Source organism: Haliotis cracherodii, unplaced genomic scaffold, assembly GCF_022045235.1.
Source record: "Haliotis cracherodii isolate W230 unplaced genomic scaffold, xgHalCrac1.p SCAF_8, whole genome shotgun sequence".
NCBI lineage: Eukaryota > Metazoa > Mollusca > Gastropoda > Lepetellida > Haliotidae > Haliotis > Haliotis cracherodii.
In genome coordinates, this window is record NW_027266341.1 from 32,814,901 (window position 1) to 32,841,553 (window position 26,653).

A 26,653-nucleotide genomic window follows, 5' to 3' on the forward strand; every position below is an offset into this window, starting at 1 on the left:
CCCGCCATTGCAACACCATGTGGAAATTCACGCCATTTTGACCACAGAACTGTCGTATATCCGAAGAAAATCTATTCAGACTTTCAACTTTTGGTCTTAACTGCAAGAGTTCGCCCTGATTGGGCATTCCTATGTATGTGAGATTTTCATTTTGTTGCAGTGAATGGTGTGAAAATAGTATTTAATTTTATATTTTACTTTCTATCCCGGCATATGGTCATGCCGGCACGTGGTTTTACCTTCTCATAAACAAGTTTGTAATCAGCGTCGATTTCGTCGTGGAAGGCAGCTTCCTTAATTTACCAGACTCGGACAGAACAAGCGAGCGAGCGAGCAAAGTCGGAATATTTGTTTCTCCCATACTTGGCTTTAAACGTTTGGACAACGACTTCCTCGGACCTGTCTGACACTGACAGATGGGACACTGAAAAGCGCAGATATGACGCTTTATTTTAGCACTCATAACAAGACGTTGACTGTACATCAATGTTTTGAAATGTCTAGATGATTTAAGCGAAAGTTTTATGAAATATTGATAGAAATTAAGAAACATCAACCTCAAAACCAACCGTACCATATGCCTGGTGTATGTTGGCAAACAGTAACACTAACAGTACGTCAACGTTTTTTGAAGTTCATGATACAGACGACTCGAAGATCGATAACCCTAACTTATAATTTAACCCTAACGTATAATTTAATATAATTTATTGTTTAACCATATGTCATTCCATGTTTTCAAGTTTTGCTTTGTTTATCATATATTTTCATATAAGTAAAGCTGTATTCAGAAGTGTAATCTCCATCTTTCATTGACGCCCTTCTTGTTGAAATTTGTAACACTGTAAATATTAAAGTTGTGTAATTCTTTTCATCATGTCCATATCATCTGAATTATCAAAGTAGACAATTTGTGGATAACAACTTCTTTAATTACTGTAAAGGATATGTTTCGGCATAGATTCTTATTATTCTGAATTATCATTAATCCCACATTGATGTTTCGTTGAGTAACCTATTTTCGAACAGTCAAATTGATAATGATTTGTCTCATTGACGTGTCATGATGACCAAGAAGAATAAAACAATATGATTAGGCAAACATTCATATTTTGGGAATAGGTTTCAAACTTTCAATTCCTTTTTTAGTTCTAATGCCGACCTGCAAGAATTATGTAGATAATTGTGTGCCAAAACATGTCTGTTCATTCATGGAAGTACTGCTAAAGTACCAAACTAATCAGGTGTTGGAAAATAGGTGACATCACTCGATTGCACGTTAGTTGACGCGAGGCAATGAAGGTCATGTCTTTTATCAAGATTTTTTTCCTTTTGGGAATGTAGCTGAATTCTATTGTTGAAGACATCACTTACTGATATGAAGCAAAATTTGAGTTTCCATTCCCTCATCCCTCGAAATATCAGCAATGTAATCTTACATTGTCTTCATTGTTCGAAGGGTACGCCAGGATATACTATACATGCTATGGGTTGACTGTTTGAGTCATGACTATTCTCACATAACTAATAATCAGTGTTTTTGTTTTTCTGGTTCTGTATAGTATATATTAATTTGTGTTCCCTCTAGCTAGTGCCTAAATCATTAATGTTTAACATTTATTATGACAAGGACACCTCCACTTTTATCCTATATTTTGAACACTGCCATTTGTGCATATGATTGTTCCTACATATCCACAATTGGGATCGTTAAGTCATTAATGTAAGATCAGTGTGTGCAATTATTGATGTTTCTTGTTGAACTGGACCCCATGGGAATTCCGGTTTAGAATTGGTCCGCAAAAGCCTATGCTTGTTGTAAGAGGCGACCAAATGGCTCGAAGTCTGTGTGGTCCAAACTCCTATTTACAGGCCGGTGTCATATTTTATCATCCCAAACTGGTTCCCACTGGAGACATTGCTTGGGCGAGATCAAGTGATATCTACATTGTAGACATTGCTGCAATAAAATTGTTACCTTGACATCACAATCAAATGACATTACTAATGGCTCTGCTACTGAAACTGTTAGCAGTACTTTTTACACTTTAGACACTGCTTATTACTGTCTACAAACGGAAAAAGTTGGGAGAATGGTGTTGGATGATAAATAAAATCTCACCCGAGTGTCTTTTGATATCAGATATATCAATACTTGTTGATATATTTGATATCAAAAGACTCGGGTGAGATTCTCTATATTATATAGCTGGAATATTGCCAACAGTGTGTGGTGTTATACGAACAACTTGTTCAACTTGTCTGAAGTTTAAGTGTATTCTAATCACTGCTGGTTATTGATAACTGATGAATAACAATATTGATGTGACTCTATGTAAACCCTTTGATCATAGGGTGCAACATCTTAACCATAAGTACCCTGTGACTATTTTACAGTAACTGACCAAGATGTCGAAAAGAAAAGATCACAACAAGGATGGTGAGGACAAGCTCACGCGTATCGCCATCGTCAACAACGACAAGTGCAAGCCCAAGAAATGTAGACAGGAGTGTAAGAAGTCTTGTCCAGTTGTTCGAATGGGTAAGAGAGAATGTTTATAGAATGACTTGGATAGTTTTTGTTTTTGCATGGATTTATCTAGACCTGACCAGAGGCCGATATTCGAAACCCCCACCCCAAGTCTACAGCAAATGCCATTAAGAGTTCCCAAGTTGGATTTATATATTTCCTGATTCATTTTATAACTATTTACTTATTTTGTGTCTGTGGAGGAAGCCTGTATTTCACTGATAACAGGACCAAAAGACATGATAAGCATGATAAAGGGGGAAGAGATTTTCATGCTTAGTTTTCTATTATTGCATCAAATCCAATGTTAAATTACGTTAAAATATCTCTGAATTTAAGAAAATTAGAATTTTAGAAGTCCCAATTTCGAACAAATAACAAATTTATCTATTTTAGTTCACTTAGTTCAGAATTCTACATAAATTCCTGTTTTTTATGCACATGGCATTGTATTTTTCAAAGTACTATTTGAATTTTTATGTACTAGACTCTAGTGATGGACTAGGTAAGAAAATCACATTTCTTTCCCCCAAAATTGTCTGCCAAGTTCACTTAGCTTTGTACCCTAGATAAATCACTGTCGCCATACTCAGTCAGCATGAATCAATATTCATAATATCAATCACTGGATTGTCTGGACATGATTATGTACGGGGCATCTTCATACAGCTGGAATATTGCTGTGGGTCATTAAACATGTTAAACATATACATGTATGGCCCAGAAAGTTGGATCAGCTGTTGTCAACATGTTGTGGATGACAGCAACTGGTTTGTGAACCGTTTGTGAACCGTTAGTGCAAGAAGGGCGTGGAAGAACTGGGAGTAAAGTGTCATTTTTATCATTCATCTCTAAAGTATTTGTTGTTTCATTGCAGGCAAACTTTGTATTGAAGTTACCCCAGCGGATAAGATAGCCTTTATTTCTGAAGAACTGTGTATAGGATGTGGTATATGTGCAAAGGTGAGTCCACATCTCTTGTTTGCATGTTTGTGTTTCTTTAGAGGCTTATCTTTGACTCATTTCCTTGTGTACCATGTTGCTTTAGAGACTTATCTTTGACTCATTTCCTTGTGTACCATGTTGCTTTAGAGGCTTATCTTTGACTCATTTCCTTGTGTACCATGTTGCTTTAGAGGCTTATCTTTGACTCATTTCCTTGTGTACCTTGTTGCTTTTTAAACAACAGGAAGCAATCATAGTGGTCACCGTTTGTGACGTCACAGGAAACAGCTGATCACGTTTTTGCAAATGGCGAACTCGCCGATACAGTTGTATATTTGCCTCTTTCAATAAAGGTAGACACTTGCTCACTATCAATTTATGAACTTTGCAAAACTTACGTAATAGCTATTAACGATTGCATCTGGGGATTATATAGTATAGCTGTGAATTACATATATTGTTACATGTAAAGATTGTGGAGTTTATGAAGATCGATAAACTTTGAACATTCAATTGAAAACTTATTATCGGAAGAAGTAACATGCATAACATTTTTCTAATAATGACAACATTGGTGGATAACAATAACTTTATTGATAATTTATAACAATAATGGCTCTAGTCGCGGCAACTTCCAAACTTTCGAGAAGTTGTAATCTATCGGACCGTCATTCAGGCAATGTTTCTGACAGATCACGATCTGAAAAATACTATCATGAAAGTGTATCCCGTGGGTAAGCCGACCCCTTTCTACAGAATCTTTTTTCTGGTCCTCAAAATTCGGCTTATACAGGGTCATATACGGTAATCTTTTGAAAAGACTGTGTAAATTAAGTCATTGTTTTATATTTTTGTGGAAGTTTAAATCTGAGTCTTTTTCTATTTTGTTAATGAAATAACATGGACAAGAACATTTATAGGCTGTGCTTTCCCTCATGTTCTGGAGACATTTGTTCAGAAGTTTTTAAATGCGAGTTGAAAATATGTGTGATATGTAATCTTCTTTTTTTTCAGAAATGTCCATTTGAAGCCTTGTCAATCATCAATTTACCTAGCAATTTACATAAAGAAACAACTCACAGATATAGTGCCAACTCTTTCAAATTACACAGGTGAGAACAGTAGCTGTTTTGTGGGGCATTAGAAGTTGGAGTACTAAGTAAGGATAAGATATATGGATGAACCTTTGTGAAAGTCCGGGGTAGAATAGGTTTTCAGCAACCAATGCTTGTCGTAAGAGACGACTATGCTTGTGGTAAGAGGCAACTATGCTTGTCGTAAGAGGCGACTAGCAGGATTGCGTGGTCAGGCTTGCTGACTAGGTTGATGCGTGTTGTCAATCCCAATTGCCTGGATCGTTGCTCATGATGTCCCTCACTGGATTGTCTGGTCCACACTCGATTATTTACAGACTTTCGTCACATAGCTGGACACTTGCGTGAGGTGTTAATCAACAAAGAAAACAAATGAATATTGTTACATTTTGAAAGACCATGAAGATTCGGGTTAGAATTAGTCTTCAGCAACCCATTCTTGTTGTAAGAGGCTACTAACACAATTGGGTGGTCAGACTCGCTGACTTGGTTGATGCATGTCATTGAAATCACAATTGCGTAGATCGGTGCTCATGTCAATCACTGGATTGTCTGGTCCATTACTTACAGACCCCCATATATAGGCATAAAGCATTTTATCACTGCAACAAAAACCCAGGGTGGCACAACCAAGAGTGAAAGTGTCAACTTTTCATGCATTGAGATAACATTTACAAGACACTAAGTGTTCTATTTATTATGTAATTAATCAATGATCTCCATATATGACTCTGAAACTAGGTTGATGTGGGTACCCCTGCTTAGGGTCTGAGATGAGGCCCCAAGTGTGCAGCAAATTCCCAAATTGGAATTAAAATTTTCTAATTTGATTTTGATAAACTAAAGTTATGCAAAATGTTATGGCCTTGGACTTCACTGATAACAGGACCATTAAAGAGTAAAAAAACCTTTTGAATGCTTAGATTTACATTTAAGTTGCATGCAATGTAAAAATAATTCTATTTTAATAAGCCCTAATCCTTTAAAAATAATGATATTTCTCCCCCTGATTTGCCTGATAGTGGCACTTTGTTTGTGATCCAAGATAATCCCTGAACTTTGTTGTTGAGGCAGACAGAAAGTAGTTCCAGCCAAAAGTGTTCTTTCACTCGAGTGAAATACCAATTGTATTTTTCAACTAAATATTTCTTCTCTAAATAATTGATCATTGCACCTTGACTGAGGGATATTATTTCAGTGTCATCGTGGCCTGTAGCTAATTCTTCTCTGCACTTACTTTGGGTCAGTCCAGCCCAAACCAGTTTCATGTTGGCAAAAGCAACTCAGCAGCGTTAGAAATTAGGACTAGTGGATATTATGACTAGTCCAGAGAACTAGTGGATATTATGCCTAGTCCAGAGAACTAGTGGATGTTATGACTTGTCCAGAGGACTAGTGGATATTATGACTTGTCCAGAGGACTAGTGGATATTATGACTTGTCCAGAGGACTAGTGGATATTATGACTTGTCCAGAGGACTAGTGGATATTATGACTTGTCCAGAGGACTAGTTGATATGTCTTGTCCAGAGGACTAGTTGATATTATGACTTGTCCAGAGGACTAGTGGATATTATGACTTGTCCAGAGGACTAGTGGATATTATGACTTGTCCAGAGGACTAGTGGATATTATGACTAGTCTTGAGGACTAGTGGAGTTGATAGCTGGTCCTGCTAGAATGAGTTGATAGCTGGTCCTGCTAGAACGAGACAAATGTTTACTATGTTTACTACTATGTTGTAGCAGATTTGAAGAGTTTTGAGAACAGGTCTAAAATTATCATGATTATGGTACTTGTCGATGAGAACTACCAGACTAGGATTTTTACTTGACCTCAGCACAATTAAGTAGTGTGGGTCTAGCAGACTTGCATGAATTTTGAGACAACTCTGGTGGTTGGTTTTAGTGCCATGTTGACTGATCTGTTGGTATCCTTGTATTGAATAGTGTGTGTACATAAAGCCAATGATTAGCACACACTCAGAAATAAAATGTTGATGCAGTGTCCCTCTAAATGAGGCTTTATGTTGTGGAAGACGCTTGAATGTCTTGAATGAGCAAGTATTGTGCATATGACGTGTGACAGTGACAGTGACAAAGCAGGCTTTGTAGATTTGTACTTTATTGATAAGAGGACCATTAAAGAGGAATAGGTTTTATTTGCTTAGATGTACATGATTAAATTGCAAGCAATGATTATGTTAAAATACCTCTATCTCAAGCTCATTTTTGAAGAGAATGATATTTCTCCCTGATTTGCCTGATGGCATTTGGTTTGGAATCAAAGATACATCACTGAATGACCGAATGTCATTGAGGCAGACGGAAATTCGTTCTGACCTAAGGTGTTCTTTCACTCGAGTAAAATACCAATTGTATTTTTTCAAATAAATATTTCACTTCTACGTAACAACACCGGCATTTGCATTTCATGATCGTGGGTTGGAATCCCTGTTTGACCCCATTAATGTTTCTACGTTTGTCAGCGCCATACCACCAAAGTGGTGAACATCAGAGTCCTGCATGACCCGAGGCTTTCCTCTCCCACTAAGCTGACACGCTGTGATATAACTGGAATACTGTTAAAGGCGGGCGGTCGGGTAGCCTAGTGGTTATAGCGTTCGCTCGTCACACCGAAGACCCGGGTTCGATTCCCGACGTGGGTACATTGTGTGAAGCCCATTTCTGGTGTCCCCCGCCGTGATATTGGTGGAATATTGCTAAAAGCGGCGTAAAACCATACTCACTCACTCACTGTTAAAGGCAGCAATAAACCCAACTTACCTGTGTTTACTTGTGTCCATATCCACAAAGTTGATCATTCAAATGGACTTTCATGAAGCCAATGATTAATACACATTCAGAATTAAAATGTTGCGCTACCGCTATAAGAGGTTAGGGATAAGCTGGTCTCTACATGGTGTAGTTATTACTTCTCTGCTTTCAGATTACCCATTCCTCGTCCAGGAGAGGTTCTGGGATTGGTGGGGACAAACGGAATCGGAAAGTCTACTGCTCTGAAAATCCTAGCAGGAAAACAGAAGCCAAACCTTGGCAGATATAATGTAAGGCCATGGCTTTATACAACTGTTAAGGGATTTTTTTAGTTGCAATTGAGAACAGTTGTATATCGGGGAATTCAATTTTATTTGGTGAATATATGATATATACTACTCAAAAGGAGTAAAAGAACACCTGATCCTTTTATGAATATAGTCAATCCTGCACCATGACTGTGCAATATGTTTTTTTTTTTTTTCATTTAATAAATGACCCGTGAAGATTCCGGGGTAGAATAGGTCTTCAGCAACCCATACTTGCCATAAAAGGCCGTACTATGCTTGTCGTAAAAGGCGATCGGGTGGTCAGGCTCGCTGACCTGGTTGATGCATGTCATCGATCCCAATTGCGTGGATCGATGCTCATGATATTTATCACTGGATTGTCTGGTCCAGACCCGGTTATTTACAGACCGCCGTCATATAGCTGGAATATTGCTGAGTGCGGCATTAAACAACAAACAAACAAACAACATTAAATAAATAATCCAGAAATGTATACAAAAGCAAGCCTAGCTAGCTCTATTCCACAGTCTGTGAAATCAGCATAGGGAAGTTTTTCTCTCTTTTTTAAAGTCCAGAAGGATATTGTGATATCATAGACTTAATGTTAGTCTATCTAGTAATATGAAAGTAATTTTGACACATTGAAGATTTTTCACATCCAGTAAAATGTAGTTTAGTCTGCCAAACATCTGTTGAAAGCCTAGATAAGCGTGGACCAGCCTACTTGCAGCCAATGATTAGATGCTGTTCACATTCTTCATGTACAGTGGAGACACCTTGTATACATGAGGCTCCAGGGACAGGCTGGAGAGGGGAGGGGAGGGTCAAGTTGACGGAACTATTTTGCAGAACCTGACAATATATATTCTTTTGTCTGATGTATTTCATCTTATGATAAAATGGTTGGTTTGATATAAATTTGCAATTATAAGTTTTAAGATAGGAACAAGTTATAAAGGTACTATTTAGAGGCATATTTCCTTCCAACTTCCAAAATTTGGATTACTTACGGCATTATTTTAGGAAGGAAATAATTAGTCAGGCCTGAGAAACAGCAATACCTACCTACCGAGAGGACTGCCCTGATTACATGTTAATATTCTGAATCAATAACTAACACTAATGAGCACAACAAGGCTTTGTACCAATACAACACAAATCCAATATTTTCCCTGCTAATCTTCGAGCTAACCTGTCATGTTGCAGGAACCACCGGACTGGACGGAAATCCTGACATATTTCCGAGGGTCCGAGTTGCAGAACTACTTCACGAAGATTCTTGAGGATGATCTGAAAGCCCTCATCAAGCCGCAGTATGTCGACCAGATTCCCAAGGCCGTCAAGGTGAGTAGAGTGCAGTAGAGAGGCGGCCTATGATGCATTGCTTTCCATTTCACCCTCCTTTGAGGTCACTAACCATGTTGCTTGTGTGAAATGTTTATTCTTCACCTTGTTTTGAGATAAATTCTGAAGTTACTTGCTCAAATTCAGATGCATGCAATGTTAATCTGAACTATAATTGCATGGATCGATGCTCATGATCTCAATCACTGGATTGTCTTGTCCAGACTCGATTATTTACAGACTGCCGTCATACAGCTGGAATATTGCTGAGTGTGGCGTTAAACATGTTTAACAACAAACAACATAATTCTGGTATTGATATATGTATTGTGAAAAGACTTGTTAAATACCGGTGTATCAGATAGTCTCTGAACTTGATTTGTAGGATTTGGTATTTTGGCTTTCTGTGTTATTTATGTTGTTTGATAATTAATTGGCATTGTCAAATTGCATGATTATAGATAGGTGATAAAAAAAATATCAGACTTTCCTTTTCACTGACTTGTTATAATTAGAATAGGTTCATTCATTCTTGACAGGTATATTATACAGCAAAATACGTTCCTTCATTATGAACAGTATCATGACATAGTATTGTGACTTTGTGTCATTCAGCCTGACATTGTGATACAGAAAACAATGTTCTATACAAATAATATTATATTTTGGTCATTACTGTCGTAGCATCACCCAAGACTCAACATTTTAGAGCAGCAGTCTGCATGGACATCTTTTTTGTTTTCAAGATCATTGTTGAAGCTACAGTTATGGTTATAGCTATGGTTATAACGAACTCAAAGGGACCACTCATTCGTTATACCCGTGAAGATTCCGGGGTAGAATAGGTCTTCAGCAACCCATGCTTGCCATAAAAGGTGACTATGCTTGTCGTAAAAGGCGACTAACGGGATCGGGTGGTCAGACTCGCTGACTTGGTTGAAGCATGTCATCGATTCCAATTGCGTGGATCGATACTTATGATATCAAACACTGGATTGTCTGGTCCAGACTCGATTATTTACAGACCACCGTCATGTAGCTGGAATATTGCTGAGTGTGGCGTAAAACAACAAACCAACCAACTAATTCATTGTTAGCATATATACAACAAATGGCTGGGAATAAAAAAAATGTTCATAATATCTGTCAGTTCGTTGTGTGTTCGTTATGACCGTAGTTTACTGTATTTGTCTGTTATTATATTCATTGCTTGCTGTGAGTGGACACTGAGTACGCAGTTTGAGGAAAGTCGATGATTAATCTATTTGCTGTTCACATTCTGATTGAACATTGAGGACAAACACTGATATGAGACTTTCTCTGAATATTGACTGCTTGAGTTGTTCTGTTTGAAGCCCTGCTGTTGATGTACTGTGTTGTTGTGAACAGGGGGCGGTTCAGATGCTGCTGGACAAGAAAGATGAGATGGAGAACCAGGTTGACATCTGCACACAGCTCGGTACGTAACTGACTGTTGTCAGGTAATTATATTGGATCACATGGTGAGACTTTGTTGAATTCATGTCAAGACACCCCAGCTGCATGGGACACCATACTATCAACCACTGGTACTCATTATATCAACCACTGATTTGCCTAAACTGGATTGCTGACCGCTGACTTGATGTAACAGGCGCATTGCTGGCTGCAGCGTACAACAAACAGAAAAGATGTTTCGTGCCAATTGTCTGCTTTTTAGGTTTTGGTATAGCAAGTCTCTGTTAATGTGTAGAATAAAACTAAGAGTTTTTACTTTTAGCTTTTCTTAAACTATTGCCATAGAATAAGTTATCTATATCTATTTGTTATCTTTTCCTGGAATGACCCAATATCTGGCGTTGAAAAATTAAGAAAAATTAAAGTGTTTTGGACTTCTCTATGAATTTTTATCTTTTTTGTTTTGTTTTCTTAATATATATCTTCTATTTGTAACTTCAAAGATTTTGACATGGAATCACCATGGTAATGTAGAATCCTGGATATATGGAACATTTCCCTTGAAGTGTATCCAATGATGGATACTATTCCTTGGGACAATTCCGATGAAAGCAGGTTATAGGACTATTAATGATTACATTTAGAGCCTGACTGTCCTTGGGAATGTGATCCAATTATTGCGAAGAAAAGGCTGAAATGCAAACCCTTGTTAATTGTTGCCCTCTACTTTCAGACCTGTTGCATGTACGGGACCGAAATGTGGAGGACTTATCCGGTGGGGAGCTGCAGAGATTTGCTATAGCTATCGTCTGTGTGCAGAAAGCAGACATGTAAGCTATAATATCACTTGGATTTATGTCTCTTAAGAAATAACTTAGACCAAGACCAAGATTTGCACTAAGCAAATGTGTTCTTCTGAAACCCTGTGAAGGTCCAGTGTAGAATTGGTCTTCATCAACCCATGCTTGTTGTAAGAGACTAACGGGATAGTAGTGATAAGGCTTGATGACTTGCTTGTTCTATCCCATTTGCATAGATTGATGCTCATGCTGTCTATCCCTGAATTGTGTTGTCTAGACTTGATTATTTAGACTGCCGTCATATAGCTGGAATATTGCATAGAAACAACGAACAAAAACTTGTGAAACTTGGCACTTTATCTACATGGGTAGCAGATCTCTTGATCTCATATAAATTGGACATCTCACGTATGGCCTATAATCATGATAATGTAACTTGTTTGACATTTCGTGTTGAATGTTAGTTCCTTACAGAGTGTGTTTGTGTTCAGTTTCATGTTTGATGAGCCATCTAGCTACCTGGATGTGAAGCAGAGGTTAAAAGCTGCCCTGACGATCCGTAGCCTCATCCACCCAGACAAGTACATCATCGTGGTGGAGCATGACTTGTCCGTTTTGGACTACCTGTCCGACTTCATCTGTTGTCTGTATGGTGTACCAGGGGCCTACGGGGTGGTCACTATGCCCTTCAGTGTCAGGGAAGGTTAGTATTCCCAGGGCAGATTTACCAGGGGCCTACGGGGTGGTCACTATGCCCTTTAGTGTCAGGGAAGGTTAGTATTCCCAGGGCAGATTTACCAGGGGCCTACGGCGTAGTCACTATGCCCTTCAGTGTCAGTATTTCCAGGGTAGATTTACCAGGGGCCTACAGGGTGGTCACTATGCCCTTCAGTGTCAGGGAAGGTTAGTATTCCCAGTTCAGATTTACCAGGGGCCTACGGGGTGGTCACTATGCCCTTCAGTGTCAGGGAAGGTTAGTATTCCCAGGGCAGATTTACCAGGGGCCTACGGCGTAGTCACTATGCCCTTCAGTGTCAGGGAAGGTTAGTATTCCCAGGGCAGATTTACCAGGGGCCTACGGCGTAGTCACTATGCCCTTCAGTGTCAGGGAAGGTTAGTATTCCCAGGGCAGATTTACCAGGGGCCTACGCGTAGTCACTATGCCCTTCAGTGTCAGGGAAGGTTAGTATTCCCAGGGCAGATTTACCAGGGGCCTACAGCGTAGTCACTATGACCTTCAGTGTCAGTATTCCCAGGGCAGATTGATGCTCATGTCAATCACTAGATTGTCTCGTCCAGACTTGATTATTTACAGAACGCCATCATATACCTGCCATTGCAGCGTTAAACATGTTAAACAAAACAAAACTAGAACAAACAAAAAAACTCAGTGTTTCTCTGTAACAAAGTGTAATTTCACTCACTTCTACATAAACTGTAACGTCATTGTCTAAGCACCAATTTTGTTATAAAGATTTGTGACATTTTATCTTAAGATTTGTTACAATAAAAGAAATTGTTGTTGAAAAATCTTTTACTGAGAAGTAACTTGTTTTCATGTCATCTGCAACTTGGACAGAGTTTTACAACAATAACTATTTCAGTTTTGTCTATCATGATATATCATTTTGAAAATAGTATACTGGTTCCTTTTTTGTACTGGAGGACATATTGATATTACAGGTATCAACATTTTCTTGGATGGGTTTGTTCCAACGGAAAACCTTCGATTCCGAGAAACATCCTTGACCTTCAAGGTAGCAGAAACGGCCATTGAGGAGGAGATTAAGAGGGTTTGTCGCTATGAGTACCCTGAAATGATGAAAAAACTTGGTAAGTTTTCTTCTTTCTATTCTGGCTATTCTCTCCAAATAGTGTTGGAACTTTCTCAGTCAGTGGTGCATTTTCCTAATACCTACTGCCTGTTTTGGGAGTGCATTAGACTTGCTGATGCTACTGAGCTATCTCGGATCTGGGTTAGAATAGGTCTTTAGCAATCCATGCTTGTCGTAAAAGGCAACTATGCTTGCCGTAAGAACCGACTAACGGGATCGGGTGGTCAGGCTTGCTGACTTGATTGATGATGCATGTCATCGTATCCAAATTGTTTGGATCGATTCTCATGTTGTCAATCACTAGATTGTCTGGTCCTGACCCGATTATTTACAGACTGCCGTCATATAGCTGGAATATTGCTGAGTTTGGCGTTAAACAACAAACAACCTTATTATGAGTTGTCATGCACAAACACAGGCACAGGTAGTACAATGGTGGAGGGAGCTGTGTAATGTGTTCCTTAGTCTCGCCAGGATCCGCTGATCGTGTGTTATATCACTATGATCCTTGGTCTGTCAATTTCCCTCCTGGGGGCATGGGTGGCCCGGTCGTCCATGGCACTGCAATTTGCCAGGCAGAGTAACGTCCCTTTGAAATGCCAGAAACCTATAATCATGGGTTTAAATCCCTGTTCACGACAATTGTTTCTTCGTTTGTCAGCACCATGCTTGTGCGTGTGGGTTTTACTGAAGTGGTTAACGTCAGAGACCTGCATTACTTGAGGCGTTCCTCCCACATTAAGCTGACAGTGATATATTGGGAATACTGTTCAAAGCAGTGTTAAAACCAACCCAACCCAACTCACTAACTCGATGGGGGGCATGGGTGGCCCAGTCGTCTAATGTGCCGCGATTTGCTGTGCAGAGTTGCTTCCCTTGGGCTCGCCAGAAACATATGATTGTGGGTTCGAATCCCGGTTTGCCCCGATTATGTTTCTAGGTTTGTCATTACCATACCCATGCTCGTGGATTTCACCGAAGTGGTAAACATCTGAGACCTGCATCACTTCGGGCTTTCCTCCCACTTCAAGCTGACGCGCCGTGATATAACTGGAATACTGTTAAAAGCGGCGTTAAACCCAATTCACACATGCACTAACGCGATGACATTCACTTGATCAATCATAGGTACAATGTGCGAAGGACATTTCTGGTGCCCCCCCCCCCCCCCCCCCCCCCCCCCTGCGGTGTAAAACAATATTCACTTGATCTAGTCATGCAAATTATCACATAAATATTTCCATGAATGACTAGTGAACTGTTAGTGACTGGAAATGTCACAAGCAGGGTCTATGGGATTTTATGCATCACTGTCAGTCTTGTGTTGGAGCCTTGTAAACTTCTGTCCAACCCCTTGTCACACATGGAATTTATGAAGCAATCCACCAAATGAAATGGACCCGTGAAGATCCGGGGTAGAATTGGTCTTCAGCAACCCATGCTTGCCATAAAAGGCGACTATGCTTGTCGTAAGAGGCGACTAACGGGATCGGGTGGTCAGACTTGTTTACTTGGTTGATGCATGTCATTGATCCAAATTGTGTGGATCGATGCTAAAGATATTAATCACTGGATTGTCTGGTCCAGACTCGATTATTTACAGACCACCATCATATAGCTGGAATATTGCTGAGTGCAGCGTTAAACAACAAACAAACCAAATAAAATGTATCTCGAGTAACCCCTTATTTGGACATTGTCCATTAGACATGTTAGATGCCACAGGACTGTTGCAATTTCTGGCCCAAAATGTGACAAAGACTAAAACAGTACGGAACTTACAAATCATTCAAGAGACAGATACTTGATGCAATTAGAGTTTGTTTATAACTTTGAACATGTTGAAATAAGTATCGCTCACGAGGGTATCTTTTAATAACATGTCTACCTTTCGTCTGCAGGAAACTTCCGGCTGAAAATAGACCCCGGCGCCTTCACAGACTCGGAGATCATTGTTATGTTGGGGGAGAACGGGACTGGCAAGACGACCTTCATCCGCATGTTGGCAGGGAAGCTGGAGCCTGATGAAGGAGGTAGGGAACTGCAGAACTGGGCACTGAGGGTAGTGTCCGCAGAATTTTTCTAGATCTGCTATGAGGCCTGGTATCTGCAGCACTGAGCAAAGTTCTCAAATGGGTTTTAAAAAGTTCTGTTTCATGTAAATATAGCTACTAACAGAGCTCCAGAAATTGTTTTGAGCAATTGAGATTTTACTCTAGGGTTTCTATTTTAATTGGGTTGATACATCTTTCATTGGGTAACCAATATTTTATCAATCATCTAGTCATCACTCTATTGGGTTTTTCCCAAAATTCATGAACATTAAGATTTTACAAAAAATGAAATGTTTTAGATGTATATAACTTCTAAATATATAGGCTTGACTCTGAAAGTAAATTAACTCGTAATTGTGTTTCGGAAATAAGCTCCTTTGTAGACATGCTGAAAAAGCTTCATTGGGTTTTTGCGTGTGCTGTTTTTATTTGATGTGTTTTTCATTTAATGCATGCCTGTGCCTTCTGTGCGCAAGTTAATTGAAAGTAATTGGGTTTTGAATATTTTTGGGGGTATTTTTGGCAAATACGCTGCTTATCTGTAGCTGTGTACTAATTAAGTGTGATGCCTTGAACTCACTTTGTGTGGCAGCTGTGAGCCAATGCAGGGATATTCAAGCTATGTGCAATGTTATTGGTTACACTAGGTTCCCAGCACTCCATGTTTCTCATAAGAGGCAACTAAATGGGGTCAGCTGTTCATATCAACCACTGGTCTGTTTGAACTAGACAAGAATTTCTAGGCTCAATCGTTGCACCACCAATGGCTTTTACAAGTTACCTCCCTTCTATTGACCAATCAAATGCCACCCCTCACATCACTCCGATTTGCTGCAAATAAAATGGCACACCCAGTCAAGACGATATGAATGGTAATATCGTGAGCATATTAATTAAAAACATGATAAAAAATGGAAAATATCTGATGGTAACTTGATGGTAAACATACTTTGCAAATCCTGCAATCAACTGAAATCTATATGGCAAGTCTGATTAGACTATGCATGCACTCATTAGGCCAGGCAAAATATAACTCCATAATTCCTGCCTAGTTTGGCAAGGTCGGAATGTGGACTTTTATAGTCAGTTAACTCCCTTGCCTCGGGAACATGACTGGAATATTGGGTTGACCTTCATACATGCCTTATGCTGTAAACTTGCTTCCCAGGCAGGACCCCTGTGTTAAACATCAGCTACAAACCCCAGAAGATCAGCCCCAAGCATCAGGGCACAGTCCGCCAGCTCCTCCATGAGAAGATCCGGGACGCCTACATCCACCCCCAGTTCGTCACTGACGTCATGAAGCCCCTGATGATCGAGAGCATCATTGACCAGGAGGTACAGAGTTTTTTTTATCTAGTAGTGGAAATTTCGTCTTAAGCTGTTGAAGCTTTTCCTTTTGCCTATGATTAGAAAGGAGATCTTAGCAATAGATGCAGATAGATTTATCCCGAAAATGAGGCAACCTGTCAAATCGGGACATGTGCAACAGTGTGGGACAATACCCCGATGCATGTATCAATCACAGTAAAAAGTAAAAAATATTTAATGTTTGCTCTAATACTTGTTGCACCAAACACTAATTAGTAGTGAAATTAAGTAGTTAAAAGGTAAATATTTTTATCCATTGCACCATACTTGACACTACCAACTGGAAAATGTCGGTGTGCCAGGTGTTTGGCCATCCTGTCTGTGAAAAAGATGGCTTAGGCAACACAATTAAGAGCATAAGCATGCATCGTGATACGTATCTGATGGCACACGTGGTGTATTATACCCACCCTCATATGCAATGTCTAAAACTGGTCCCAAGTGATATTGAAGAATATTGAATTTAGATCTATTTAACTAAATTCGGGTTCGACAACTGCATCATGTCAGTGACTGAATGAAAGTTGCAACAAATATTGCAGTTTCAAATCATCTATATGCATGACATGCAAAGACAAGTATCAAGTATGGAGAAAATGTCAAAACATGTGGAATCGCCAATCAGCACAAACCGACTAACTGAAATTGCGCCTATCTGGTACTACCTCATTCTTATTCCTTTACTCTAGGCCTTGCGGTTGCCAAGTAGTTAAAGCGTTCGCTTGTCATACCGAAGTTGTGGGTTCGATTCTCCCACATGGGTGCAATGTGTGAAGCCCATATATGATGCCCCCCACTGTGATGTTACTGGAATATAGCTAAAAGCGGTGTAAAACCATACTCATTCACTTGCTGTACCTTGACCCAAGTGGCCATTTCATGAGAAAAAAACATCCGATTGTACAGCATCATCTTAAAAGATACAAAATATTTTAGCACCAGGCACACATTCTGCCCATGATTAGAAAGATGATCTTAGCAATTGTTGCTGATAGATTTATCCCGAAAATGAGGCAAATGTGTTAATAACAATTAGTGAGAACTTCCTTTTGTTGTTGATTGGTTGGATCACCTGGTGGAAGTAAGCATTCTGGTTGGACTTGACAATATTGGCCAAATGTATCGTTAGGTAGATCAAGTTTGAAAACCGGCAAGAGTAACTGAAATTGCTCATATCTAGTGCTACCTCATTTTTATTATCAAAACGGGCTCCGTCCGTCGGTCCGTCACGTTTCGTTTCCGGAGCATAACTCAAAAACCTTTCAATACTTTTTCATCAAACTTTGCAGGTCTGTTAGGTACATGCTGAACTGGTGCCTTTTGCTATTTAGAAATTTTAGTAATTTTTATTTTTTTACGTTTCCATGGCAGCAAGATGGACTTAGGTTCCAAACTCTTCTTTTGTTTACAATTTCCATGACAAGTTCCACCTCTGTTAAAAAAGGTTAGAGTTTGTTTAGATTTAATTATGTCATAAATTCTGCAACAGGGGTGGGGATTATAGCCACGTTAGTGGCAAACTCTTGTTGCTTTACTCAGGGAGGTTGGGTAGTCAAGTGGTTAAAGTGTTCACTTGTCATGCCGAAGATCTAGGTTTGATTTCCCAAAACCATACTCAGTCACCTTGACCCAAGTGGCCATTTCCTGAGAAAAGACAGCCGATTGTACAGCAGCATCTTAAAAGATCAAAATATTTTAGCACAAGGCACACATTCTGCCCATGATTAGAAAGATGATCTTAGCAATTGATGCTGATAGATTTATCCCGAAAATGAGGCAAATGTGTTGTGAGAACTCCCTTTTGTTGTTGATTGGTTGGATCACCTGGTGGAAGTAAGCATTCTGGTTGGACTTGAAAATATCGGCCAAATGTATCATTGGTGGGTCAAGTTTGAAAACCGGCAAGCGTAACTGAAATTGCTTGGGTAGCCAAGCGGTTAAAGTGTTCACTTGTCACACCGAAGATCTAGGTTCGATTCCCCACATAGGTTCAATGTGTGAAGCCTATTTAGGATGTCCCCTGCTGTGATGTTACTGGAATATAGCTAAGAGTGGCGTAAAACCATACTCACTCAGTCACCTTGACCCAAGTGGCCATTTCCTGAGAAAACACAGCCGATTGTACAGCATCATCTTATGAGTTGACGTGGGCTAAAAGATCAAAATATTTTAGCGCCAGGCACAAATTCTGCCCATGATTAGAAAGATGATCTTAGCAATTGATGCTGATAGATTTATCCCGAAAATGAGGCAAATGTGTTAATAATTAGTGAGAACTTCCTTTAGTTAATTTGATTGTCTGGCTTTATGGTTTGTCTTGACAATATCGGCCAGATGTATTATTAAATGGGTCTTTCCTCCCACATTAAGCTGACACGCCGTGATATAACTGGAATACTGTTAAATGGGGCGTTAAACCCAACTCACTCACTGTTTGTAATAATACTCCATATAACAAGACTAAAATCAAATGAAAATGATGTTAAGAGCCATGTTTGGGTTAGTAGTTTGTCACAGACTGTCGTCTGATAGCTGTCAGTTCAACAGGACTTGGTAAGTTACCATCTGTCCACACGACCCACGTGGAGAAAAGGAAGCTCGTGGGTGCTAGGATACAATTGTTTCATGACGTAATATAGATGTGTGAAGTCACAACAGTGAAGCTGGCCATGTGTGATGTGTGTCTCTGTAATCAATATGAATTGAATCTTGTGAATTGTGGGGCGGTCGGGTAGCCTAGTGGTTAAAGTGTTCGCTTGTCACGCCGAAGACCCGGGTTCGATTCCCTACATGGGTACAATGTGTGAAGCCCATTTCTGGTGTCCCCCGCCGTGATATTGCTGGAATATTGCTAAAAGCGCCGTAAAACCATACTCACTCACTCACTCTTGTGAATTGTATTTTTGTGTTCCAAAGATGCTGTAGTTTTAAAATGTAATGAATTATCAATGTGATTTTTCACCCATAAGGTCCCTTAGCTCATGTTTGGTAACATATAGTTTCCTTCACAAAGTGGCCCTTTCCTGGCCCTTTCCTGGCCCTTTCCTGGCCATCCGTCCACCAACAAAAGATCACCAGATAAGATCTGGTAGTTCAAGTCAACAGTTGCCTGTCAAGGAAAGCTTTCAAGTTTTAAAACCAGGCACACATTTGCCCATGATTAGAAAGAAAATCTTAGCAATTGATGCTGATAGATATCCCGAAAATGAGGCAAATTCATAAAACAGAAAAAGGCAAAAAGAAGGGACATAATTTGTTTCCAAGCATTGTCAATGTCAATATGTTGGTGATTTGATTATTAATGTGCTGCTGCTGCTGCTTGTCCTCCACAGGTCCAGAACTTGTCTGGTGGTGAGTTGCAACGCGTGGCCTTGACCTTGTGTTTGGGAAAACCAGCAGATGTGTATCTGATAGATGAACCTTCCGCCTACCTGGATTCCGAACAGCGTCTCCACGCTGCCAAGGTCATCAAGAGGTTAGTTATGGAAAGATACGATGGATTGAATGCGAAGTACAAGATTGTGTCAGTGTGCCCAAAAAGCTGTTAATCATGTAAATATGTAATTAATTATGGCTGCTCATGCTGTCACCCACTTTTGTGCCTGGACCATGCATGGCTATTTACAGAGTGCACTGATATTGCCAAAATGATTTCAAAATCATATTTATCTACAGAAACACCCATTCAATGATTTGATCAATGCAAATGCTTTTAATCAAAACTGCCTTTGCGGTCACCCAAACCAAAAATGTAGTTTAATTTGTTCTGTCTTTTTTAATCCAGGTTTATTCTACATGCCAAGAAGACCGCCTTTGTTGTAGAGCACGATTTCATCATGGCTACTTACCTCGCCGATCGAGTCATCGTCTTTGAAGGAAATCCGGGTTTGGACACAAAGGCTAATACGTAAGTACAACTAAGATAGGGTGGATTGTTGACTTGTTGATTGTATGTCATTGTCCCCTACAGAATAGGTTGTTGCTTATAATATCAACCACTGGTTTGCCTGGCCCAGACTGTTGTGTACAAGCAGTTGTGATTGTGCTGGAATATTGCCGACTTAGTTCGTAGAACAGTTCATCAAGCCTGATGACTTTTTATCCCCCCAGCATATAATGCATGCAGGGGTATATAGTCATTATCTGTCCATATTTCCAGAGCATAATTGGAAAATCATTAAAGATTTTTCATCCAAACTTGGTACCTGTATTAACCAGGGGCTGAAGTGGTGCCTTTTGCTATTGTGGGGGCAGGGGGGATTTGTCATTTTCTCATGACTCTTGTTTAGAGGGTTTTTTTTGTATGTTATCACTTTTCAGGCAATTACATTTTCCTTGTTTGTATTTGACCTCGGATTAGGGAAGTTGACCTGACTGTTATGTGAAGTGTTGATGTGTCATTGTCTGTCGACTAACGTGATCGGGTGGTCAGGCTCGCTGACTCGGTTGATGTATGTCATCGATCCCAATTGCGTGGATCGATGTTCATGATATCAATCACTGGATTGTCTGATCCAGACTCGATTATTTACAGACCGCCATCATATAGCTGTAATATTGCTGAGTGCGGCGTTAAACAACAAACCAACCAACCAACCAAACATTATCTGTCTGTTACAGCCCCCAGTCCCTTCTGAACGGCATGAACAGTTTCCTGATGTCATTGGAGATCACATTCAGAAGAGATCCCAACAACTTCCGACCCAGGATCAACAAGCGACACTCAGTCAAGGTATTTGTCCCCAAGTGCTGCCTTTGCTTTCTGTGGAGATGCTTGCTTAGAATTGGTCCCCAACATGTAGCAACATAATTGATCAGGTTGTCCTTTGCTTGCCCATGGAGATGTCTTGGTTATTTCATGTCCCTATATACTGTAAAACTGGGAATTCTGGGTTAGAATTGGTCCCCAAAATGAGGTGACATAATTGATCAAGTGGTCAGACTCTGACCTTTGCTTGCCTGTGGGGATATCTTGTTTATTACTTGTCCCTATATACTGTAAAACTGGGAATTCTGGGTTAGAATTGGTCCCCAACATGAGGTGACATAATTGATCAAGTGGTCAGACTCTGACCTTTGCTTGCCTGTGGGGATATCTTGGTTATTACATGTCCCTATATACTCTAAAACTGGGAGTTCTGGGTTAGAATAGTCCACAACACGTGCTGGTCATAAGAGGTGATGTAATTGATCAGGTGTTCAGGCTCGTGACTTGGTTGGCGTGTTATTGTATATGTCACATGATTGAGTCAGTTATTTGGGGCGCCATCATATAGCGGCGTTAAACACATATACACCTTTGCTTGTCCAGTAGGAGCTTCACACAGCCCTTCAGGACTGTAATGATATGGTCTTACTGTGGAAATTCCAGGTTGAAATAGGTTCCCACCAACCTTGAAGAGATGTCTTTGTGGATCAGGTCGTCAGACTTGTGACTTTGTTGATTGCGTATTATTGATAACTGGTACTTAACGTAATATCTATCTGCTCCCCTGGTTCGTACACAATTGTTTACAGGACACGTATATTGCTGAACAACAAATTGCAAGGACCTGATATGATATATGTACTCAACACTTGTGTTAATGACCTGTATTGCCATCATCTTTGGGATTAAATTGGAAGCCAATATGCAGTTAGTGTTGGTACTCTGTATCAATGGTGTTTTAAACTATCATTAAGTGCAATAGTTAAGATGCCCCCAATACTCTCCCTTCTTATCCAGTAGGGGGCACCGGTGGCCCAGTCGTCTAAGGCGCCGCGATTCGCTGTGCAGAGTTGCGTCCCTTGGGCAAGCCAGAAACCTATGATTTTGGGTTCGAATCCCGGTTCGCCCCGATTATGTTTCTAGGTTTGTCAGCACCATACCCGTGCTCGTGGGTTTCACCGAAGTGGTTAACATCTTAGACCTGCATCACCTCTGGCATTCCTCCCACATTAAGCTGACACGCCGTGATATAACTGGAATACTGTTAAAAGCGGCGTTAAACCCAACTCACTCACTCTTATCCAGTATGTATGCCTTATGGTAACATTATACCTCACAATACAAATTGTTTTCTTCAGGATGTGGAACAGAAGAAGGGAGGGAACTACTTCTTCCTCGAAGACTGAGCCGTGGGAAGGCCACATTTCCACTTAGGTCAATGGCAGTGTCTGGCTGCAAGGGGAGACGACCACCCAGCTTCAAGGGGAGACAACCCCAGGGGTGGCCGATCTGAAGAGGATGTCCTTCCTCACTCTAACTTATTATATGCTCAACTTGTGTTACAAGTTATACAAGCCTGAAGACTAAACTCTACCTTTCTAAACTCTGGAATGCACTGTTTACTTAGCTTTTTCAGAGCATCTATCAAATGAATTACAGCATAATGCTGTACAGAACAGATGAATTGTGCCATTGATACACTAGATTTCAAATTCATATTTCACGAGTAACTTGAGGTGCAGTGGCTATATGTATAGCCAAGTGTTTTCCTGTCATGCTGGTAGAAAAGATTGGATGGTTAAGCATACAATAATGTGCTTGTTGCAGAGTTCCAACGAGTAAACAACTCAACTCATTTTCAAAACGATGTCAGAATTTTTGGTCGGATCCAAAAGGTATCGGTTATCAAAGCTGTGTATATGATGTATATTGTAAAATAAAATTTATATTTGTAAATATATTGTAACATTTTACCTGATTAAACTAAGGGGGTCAACACATGTCGGTCAACATATTGGTGGAAGCACAGCGCAGATGTCCATTTTAAACTCGGTTTGCTATAGAAATATTCCATTTTCTAAAATTCATGTACATTTGAAGTAGGATAATATTCTGTGTGATAATAAAGATCAAATCTTTGAGTTTTGGAATTGGGTTCGGCAGGTGAAATTAAATAAAGCTTTAAACTATTGATATTTCCGTGTTATTCTTTCAGCAGACTTTAATGCAATATGTATGCAGGGGATGTCATGCTACTCGGGTTCACCAGAAGATAATGTCTTACTCAAAGTACACATGTTGAAATGAGACCGCCTCGGTGGCCTAGTGGATAGAGCGTTGGCCAGGAGAGGGGAATGTCAGGGGTTCGATCCCCGGCTTCATCCTACCAAAAGACTTAAAGATTGTACTTGTAAGCCTTCCTGGCACTTGGCATTAGGTTAGCAGGGAGTCGGCATTGTGTGTCTGACTAGGGTTTCCTTGTTCGCAGCAACATAGTGTCTGGGCTAGTGCACTTAACTTGAACGCAAGGTTTAATGCCATTTCACCTCGCCTCACAAGAAGTTGAAATGAGGTAAGAACGTACCAAGGAAGGAAGTGTTAAAATAGGTACATCCAGCAACCAAGACTTAGTCATCGTGATCAAAGAGGATGGATGCCCTGTTGATATAGCTGCCATGAGAGTGATGATCCAGCAACAAAGACTTAGTCATCATGATCAAAGAGGATGGATGCCCTGTTGATATAGCTGCCATGAGAGTGATGATCCAGCAACCAAGATGTAAGTCATCGTGATCAAAGATGATGGATGCCCTGTTGATATAGCTGCCATGAGAGTGATGATCGTGGGTTGGAGTCCCAGACACACCCTGATGATATTCTACGTCTGTCTGTGCTGTACATGTACATGTGGGTTTCACCAAAGTGGTACATCTTAGACCTGGCTCACCTTGGGCCTTCCTCCAACATCAAGCCGAGGCAGTGATACAGCTGGAATACTGTTCAAAACTGCTTTAAACTCGACTCAATGTGCAGTTGGCCAGTTTCCAAGTCCTACCACATGACATGTATGTGCTATGCCTTTTAAAGGCCAAAGTCACCTTTGAGGTTATTGTGGAATTGATTGTGGCATGGGTTGCCAGTTACTATTGTATATTTACTTGCACTATCCTGAGACTTGGGTAATTAGATCTTACGACGTTATCATATTGATGAAAGGTCAAGATCTGGAAGTACGTGATGATGCATTAAAACTTTTGGGAAATGGCTGGGCGGCTGCTGTTTTTTTAGTACCAAACACATTTACTTATAGATGTTAATTTCATAACATGCACAATGTGGTCCCTTTGCCTTCTGTTTGGTTGCTAGGTCAGAGGTGAGAGGGAACTATTTGCCTGGTCTCCAGGAGTGAAAAAGAAAACGTGGTTCCATTGTATGGGGGGACATCAAACACGTTCTCATCGGAATAGAATTTTAAAAATAGATTGGTGGATAAAACAAGCACTGGCCTGCTCAGTCGTCTGTATCATGTGTCGGAGGGGGTGTTCATGTTAAATCTGCGGCATGGTATATCCTGACTGGCACTATAAACTCCGGCTTGTACAAGCAAGCCATACGCACGTACATGCATGTCGTTATATAAGTGAACTAATTTTGAAATAGACGTCAAACCACATTGCACCTCGCCTCGCTGTGTCAGAGGTAGATTTTATAGTACTCCCAAGCGATCCTGTTTGCTTTCCTCATTAGCATGATTAGTGTATGTGTGGTTAAACGCTCCAATAACAATATTCCCGCAATGCCATGATGAGGGGACACAAAAAAACGGTTTCAGTTGTACCGACGTGGGAACACGCGCCGCCTATTCAGCGGACAGAGGGAACGATTTGTCGTAGACTGCTCCACCACCAACCTATTACTAATGTGTGACACGAAGCGTTTCCTTGGGACGGATCATGCACAATGGGTTGAAGCTCTCATAAAATATCTCATCGGCCTTCATTTGGTGGACCGAAAACGAGCTGTGAAGAAACGTTCCTGACCAGCGGCCTTGACCAATGACGTTTTCTCAAACGTGTTATATTTTCCTGCTCGGGAAGTCGAGTAGCGAAAGGACCTGGGTTATATATCCCATATGGATATTATTCACGGGTTTGCCTGGCCATGTCTTGTGTATTTGCAGGGAGCCGTCACATGGGTGGAATTTTGTCGACAGCGATGTTAAAGGGGAATCACTGTCAATCAATCGCTCTCCTCACAAGAGCGCCTCAGTGGAACCTTGAAGATCTGGGTTAGAATAGGTATTCAGCAACCCATGCTTGCCGTGAAAGGCGATTCTGCGTGAGTGCGGCGTTAAACAACAAACAATCGGGTGGTCAGACTCGCAGACTTGGTCAATGCTCATGATAACAATCACTGGAGTTTCTGGTCCAGACACGATTATTTACAGACCGCCGTCATAGAGCTGGAGTATTGCTGAGTGCGGCGTTAAACAACAAACCAACCAACAAATATGTGATAAAAAATAGAAACAAACACATGAAAACAAAACTAGTGATATGTTTACACAACAATGACTTCTTAAACATTTGCTATTGTTTTAAGGAACAAGTTAGTGAGAGTGAGAGTAACAGTATTCAAGTTATATCGCAGTGTGTCAGCTTAATGTGGGAGGAAAGCCCGAAGTGATGCAGGCCTCAGACATTTACCACTTTGGTGAAACCCACGAGCACGGGTATGGTGCTGACAAACCTAGAAACATAATCGGGGAGAACCGGAATTCGAACCCACAATCATAGGTTTCTGGCGTGCCCAAGGGACGCAACTCTGCACAGCGAATCGCGGCGCCTCAGACGACTGGGCTACCCGTGCCCGCTTTAAGGAACAAGAGGTATTACGTCGACACAATCATAGTGGTATACATGATGCATGTTTAAAATTTTAACTGAATGGCGGTATACATGATGCATGTTTAACATTTTAACTGAATACCGGTATACATGATGCATGTTTACCATTTTAACTGAATGGCGGTATACATGATGCATGTTTAAAATTTTAACTGAATGGCGGTATACATGATGCATGTTTAACATTTTAACTGAATACCGGTATACATGATGCATGTTTACCATTTTAACTGAATGGCGGTATACTTGATGCATGTTTAAAATTTTAACTGAATGGCGGTATACATGATGCATGTATAAAATTTTAACTGAATGACGGTATACATGATGCATGTATAAAATTTTAACTGAATGGCGGTATACATGATGCATGTTTACCATTTTGACTGAATGGCGGTATACTTGATGCATGTTTAAAATTTTAACTGAATGGCGGTATACATGATGCATGTATAAAATTTTAACTGAATGGCGGTATACATGATGCATGTATAAAATTTTAACTGAATGGCGGTATACATGATGCATGTTTACCATTTTAACTGAATGGCGGTATACTTG

The 26,653-nt window shown here is 40.3% G+C and overlaps 1 protein-coding gene across 1 annotated transcript; it reads left to right on the plus strand.

Moving 5' to 3' along the window:
* Window positions 1–23,359, plus strand: LOC139449945 (ATP-binding cassette sub-family E member 1). Its single transcript, XM_071231557.1, has 16 exons — window positions 1–133; window positions 2,398–2,542; window positions 3,408–3,493; window positions 4,490–4,587; window positions 7,519–7,636; window positions 8,843–8,980; window positions 10,370–10,439; window positions 11,151–11,247; window positions 11,709–11,920; window positions 12,901–13,050; window positions 14,954–15,085; window positions 16,275–16,444; window positions 19,810–19,952; window positions 20,262–20,384; window positions 21,098–21,209; window positions 22,544–23,359. The coding sequence occupies exons 2-16, from the start codon at window positions 2,410–2,412 to the stop codon at window positions 22,589–22,591; spliced, it is 1,830 nt and encodes a 609-aa protein (XP_071087658.1). The 5' UTR covers window positions 1–133; window positions 2,398–2,409; the 3' UTR covers window positions 22,592–23,359.
* Window positions 23,360–26,653: the final 3,294 nt, after the last annotated feature.

Coding starts and splice junctions, on each gene's coding strand:
- LOC139449945 (XM_071231557.1), top strand. CDS start 2,410: ATGTCGAAAAGAAAAGATCACAACAAGGATGGTGAGGACAAGCTCACG. Junction 8,981..10,369: donor AGATTCCCAAGGCCGTCAAG/GTGAGTAGAGTG, acceptor TGTTGTGAACAG/GGGGCGGTTCAGATGCTGCT. Junction 10,440..11,150: donor TGACATCTGCACACAGCTCG/GTACGTAACTGA, acceptor CTCTACTTTCAG/ACCTGTTGCATGTACGGGAC.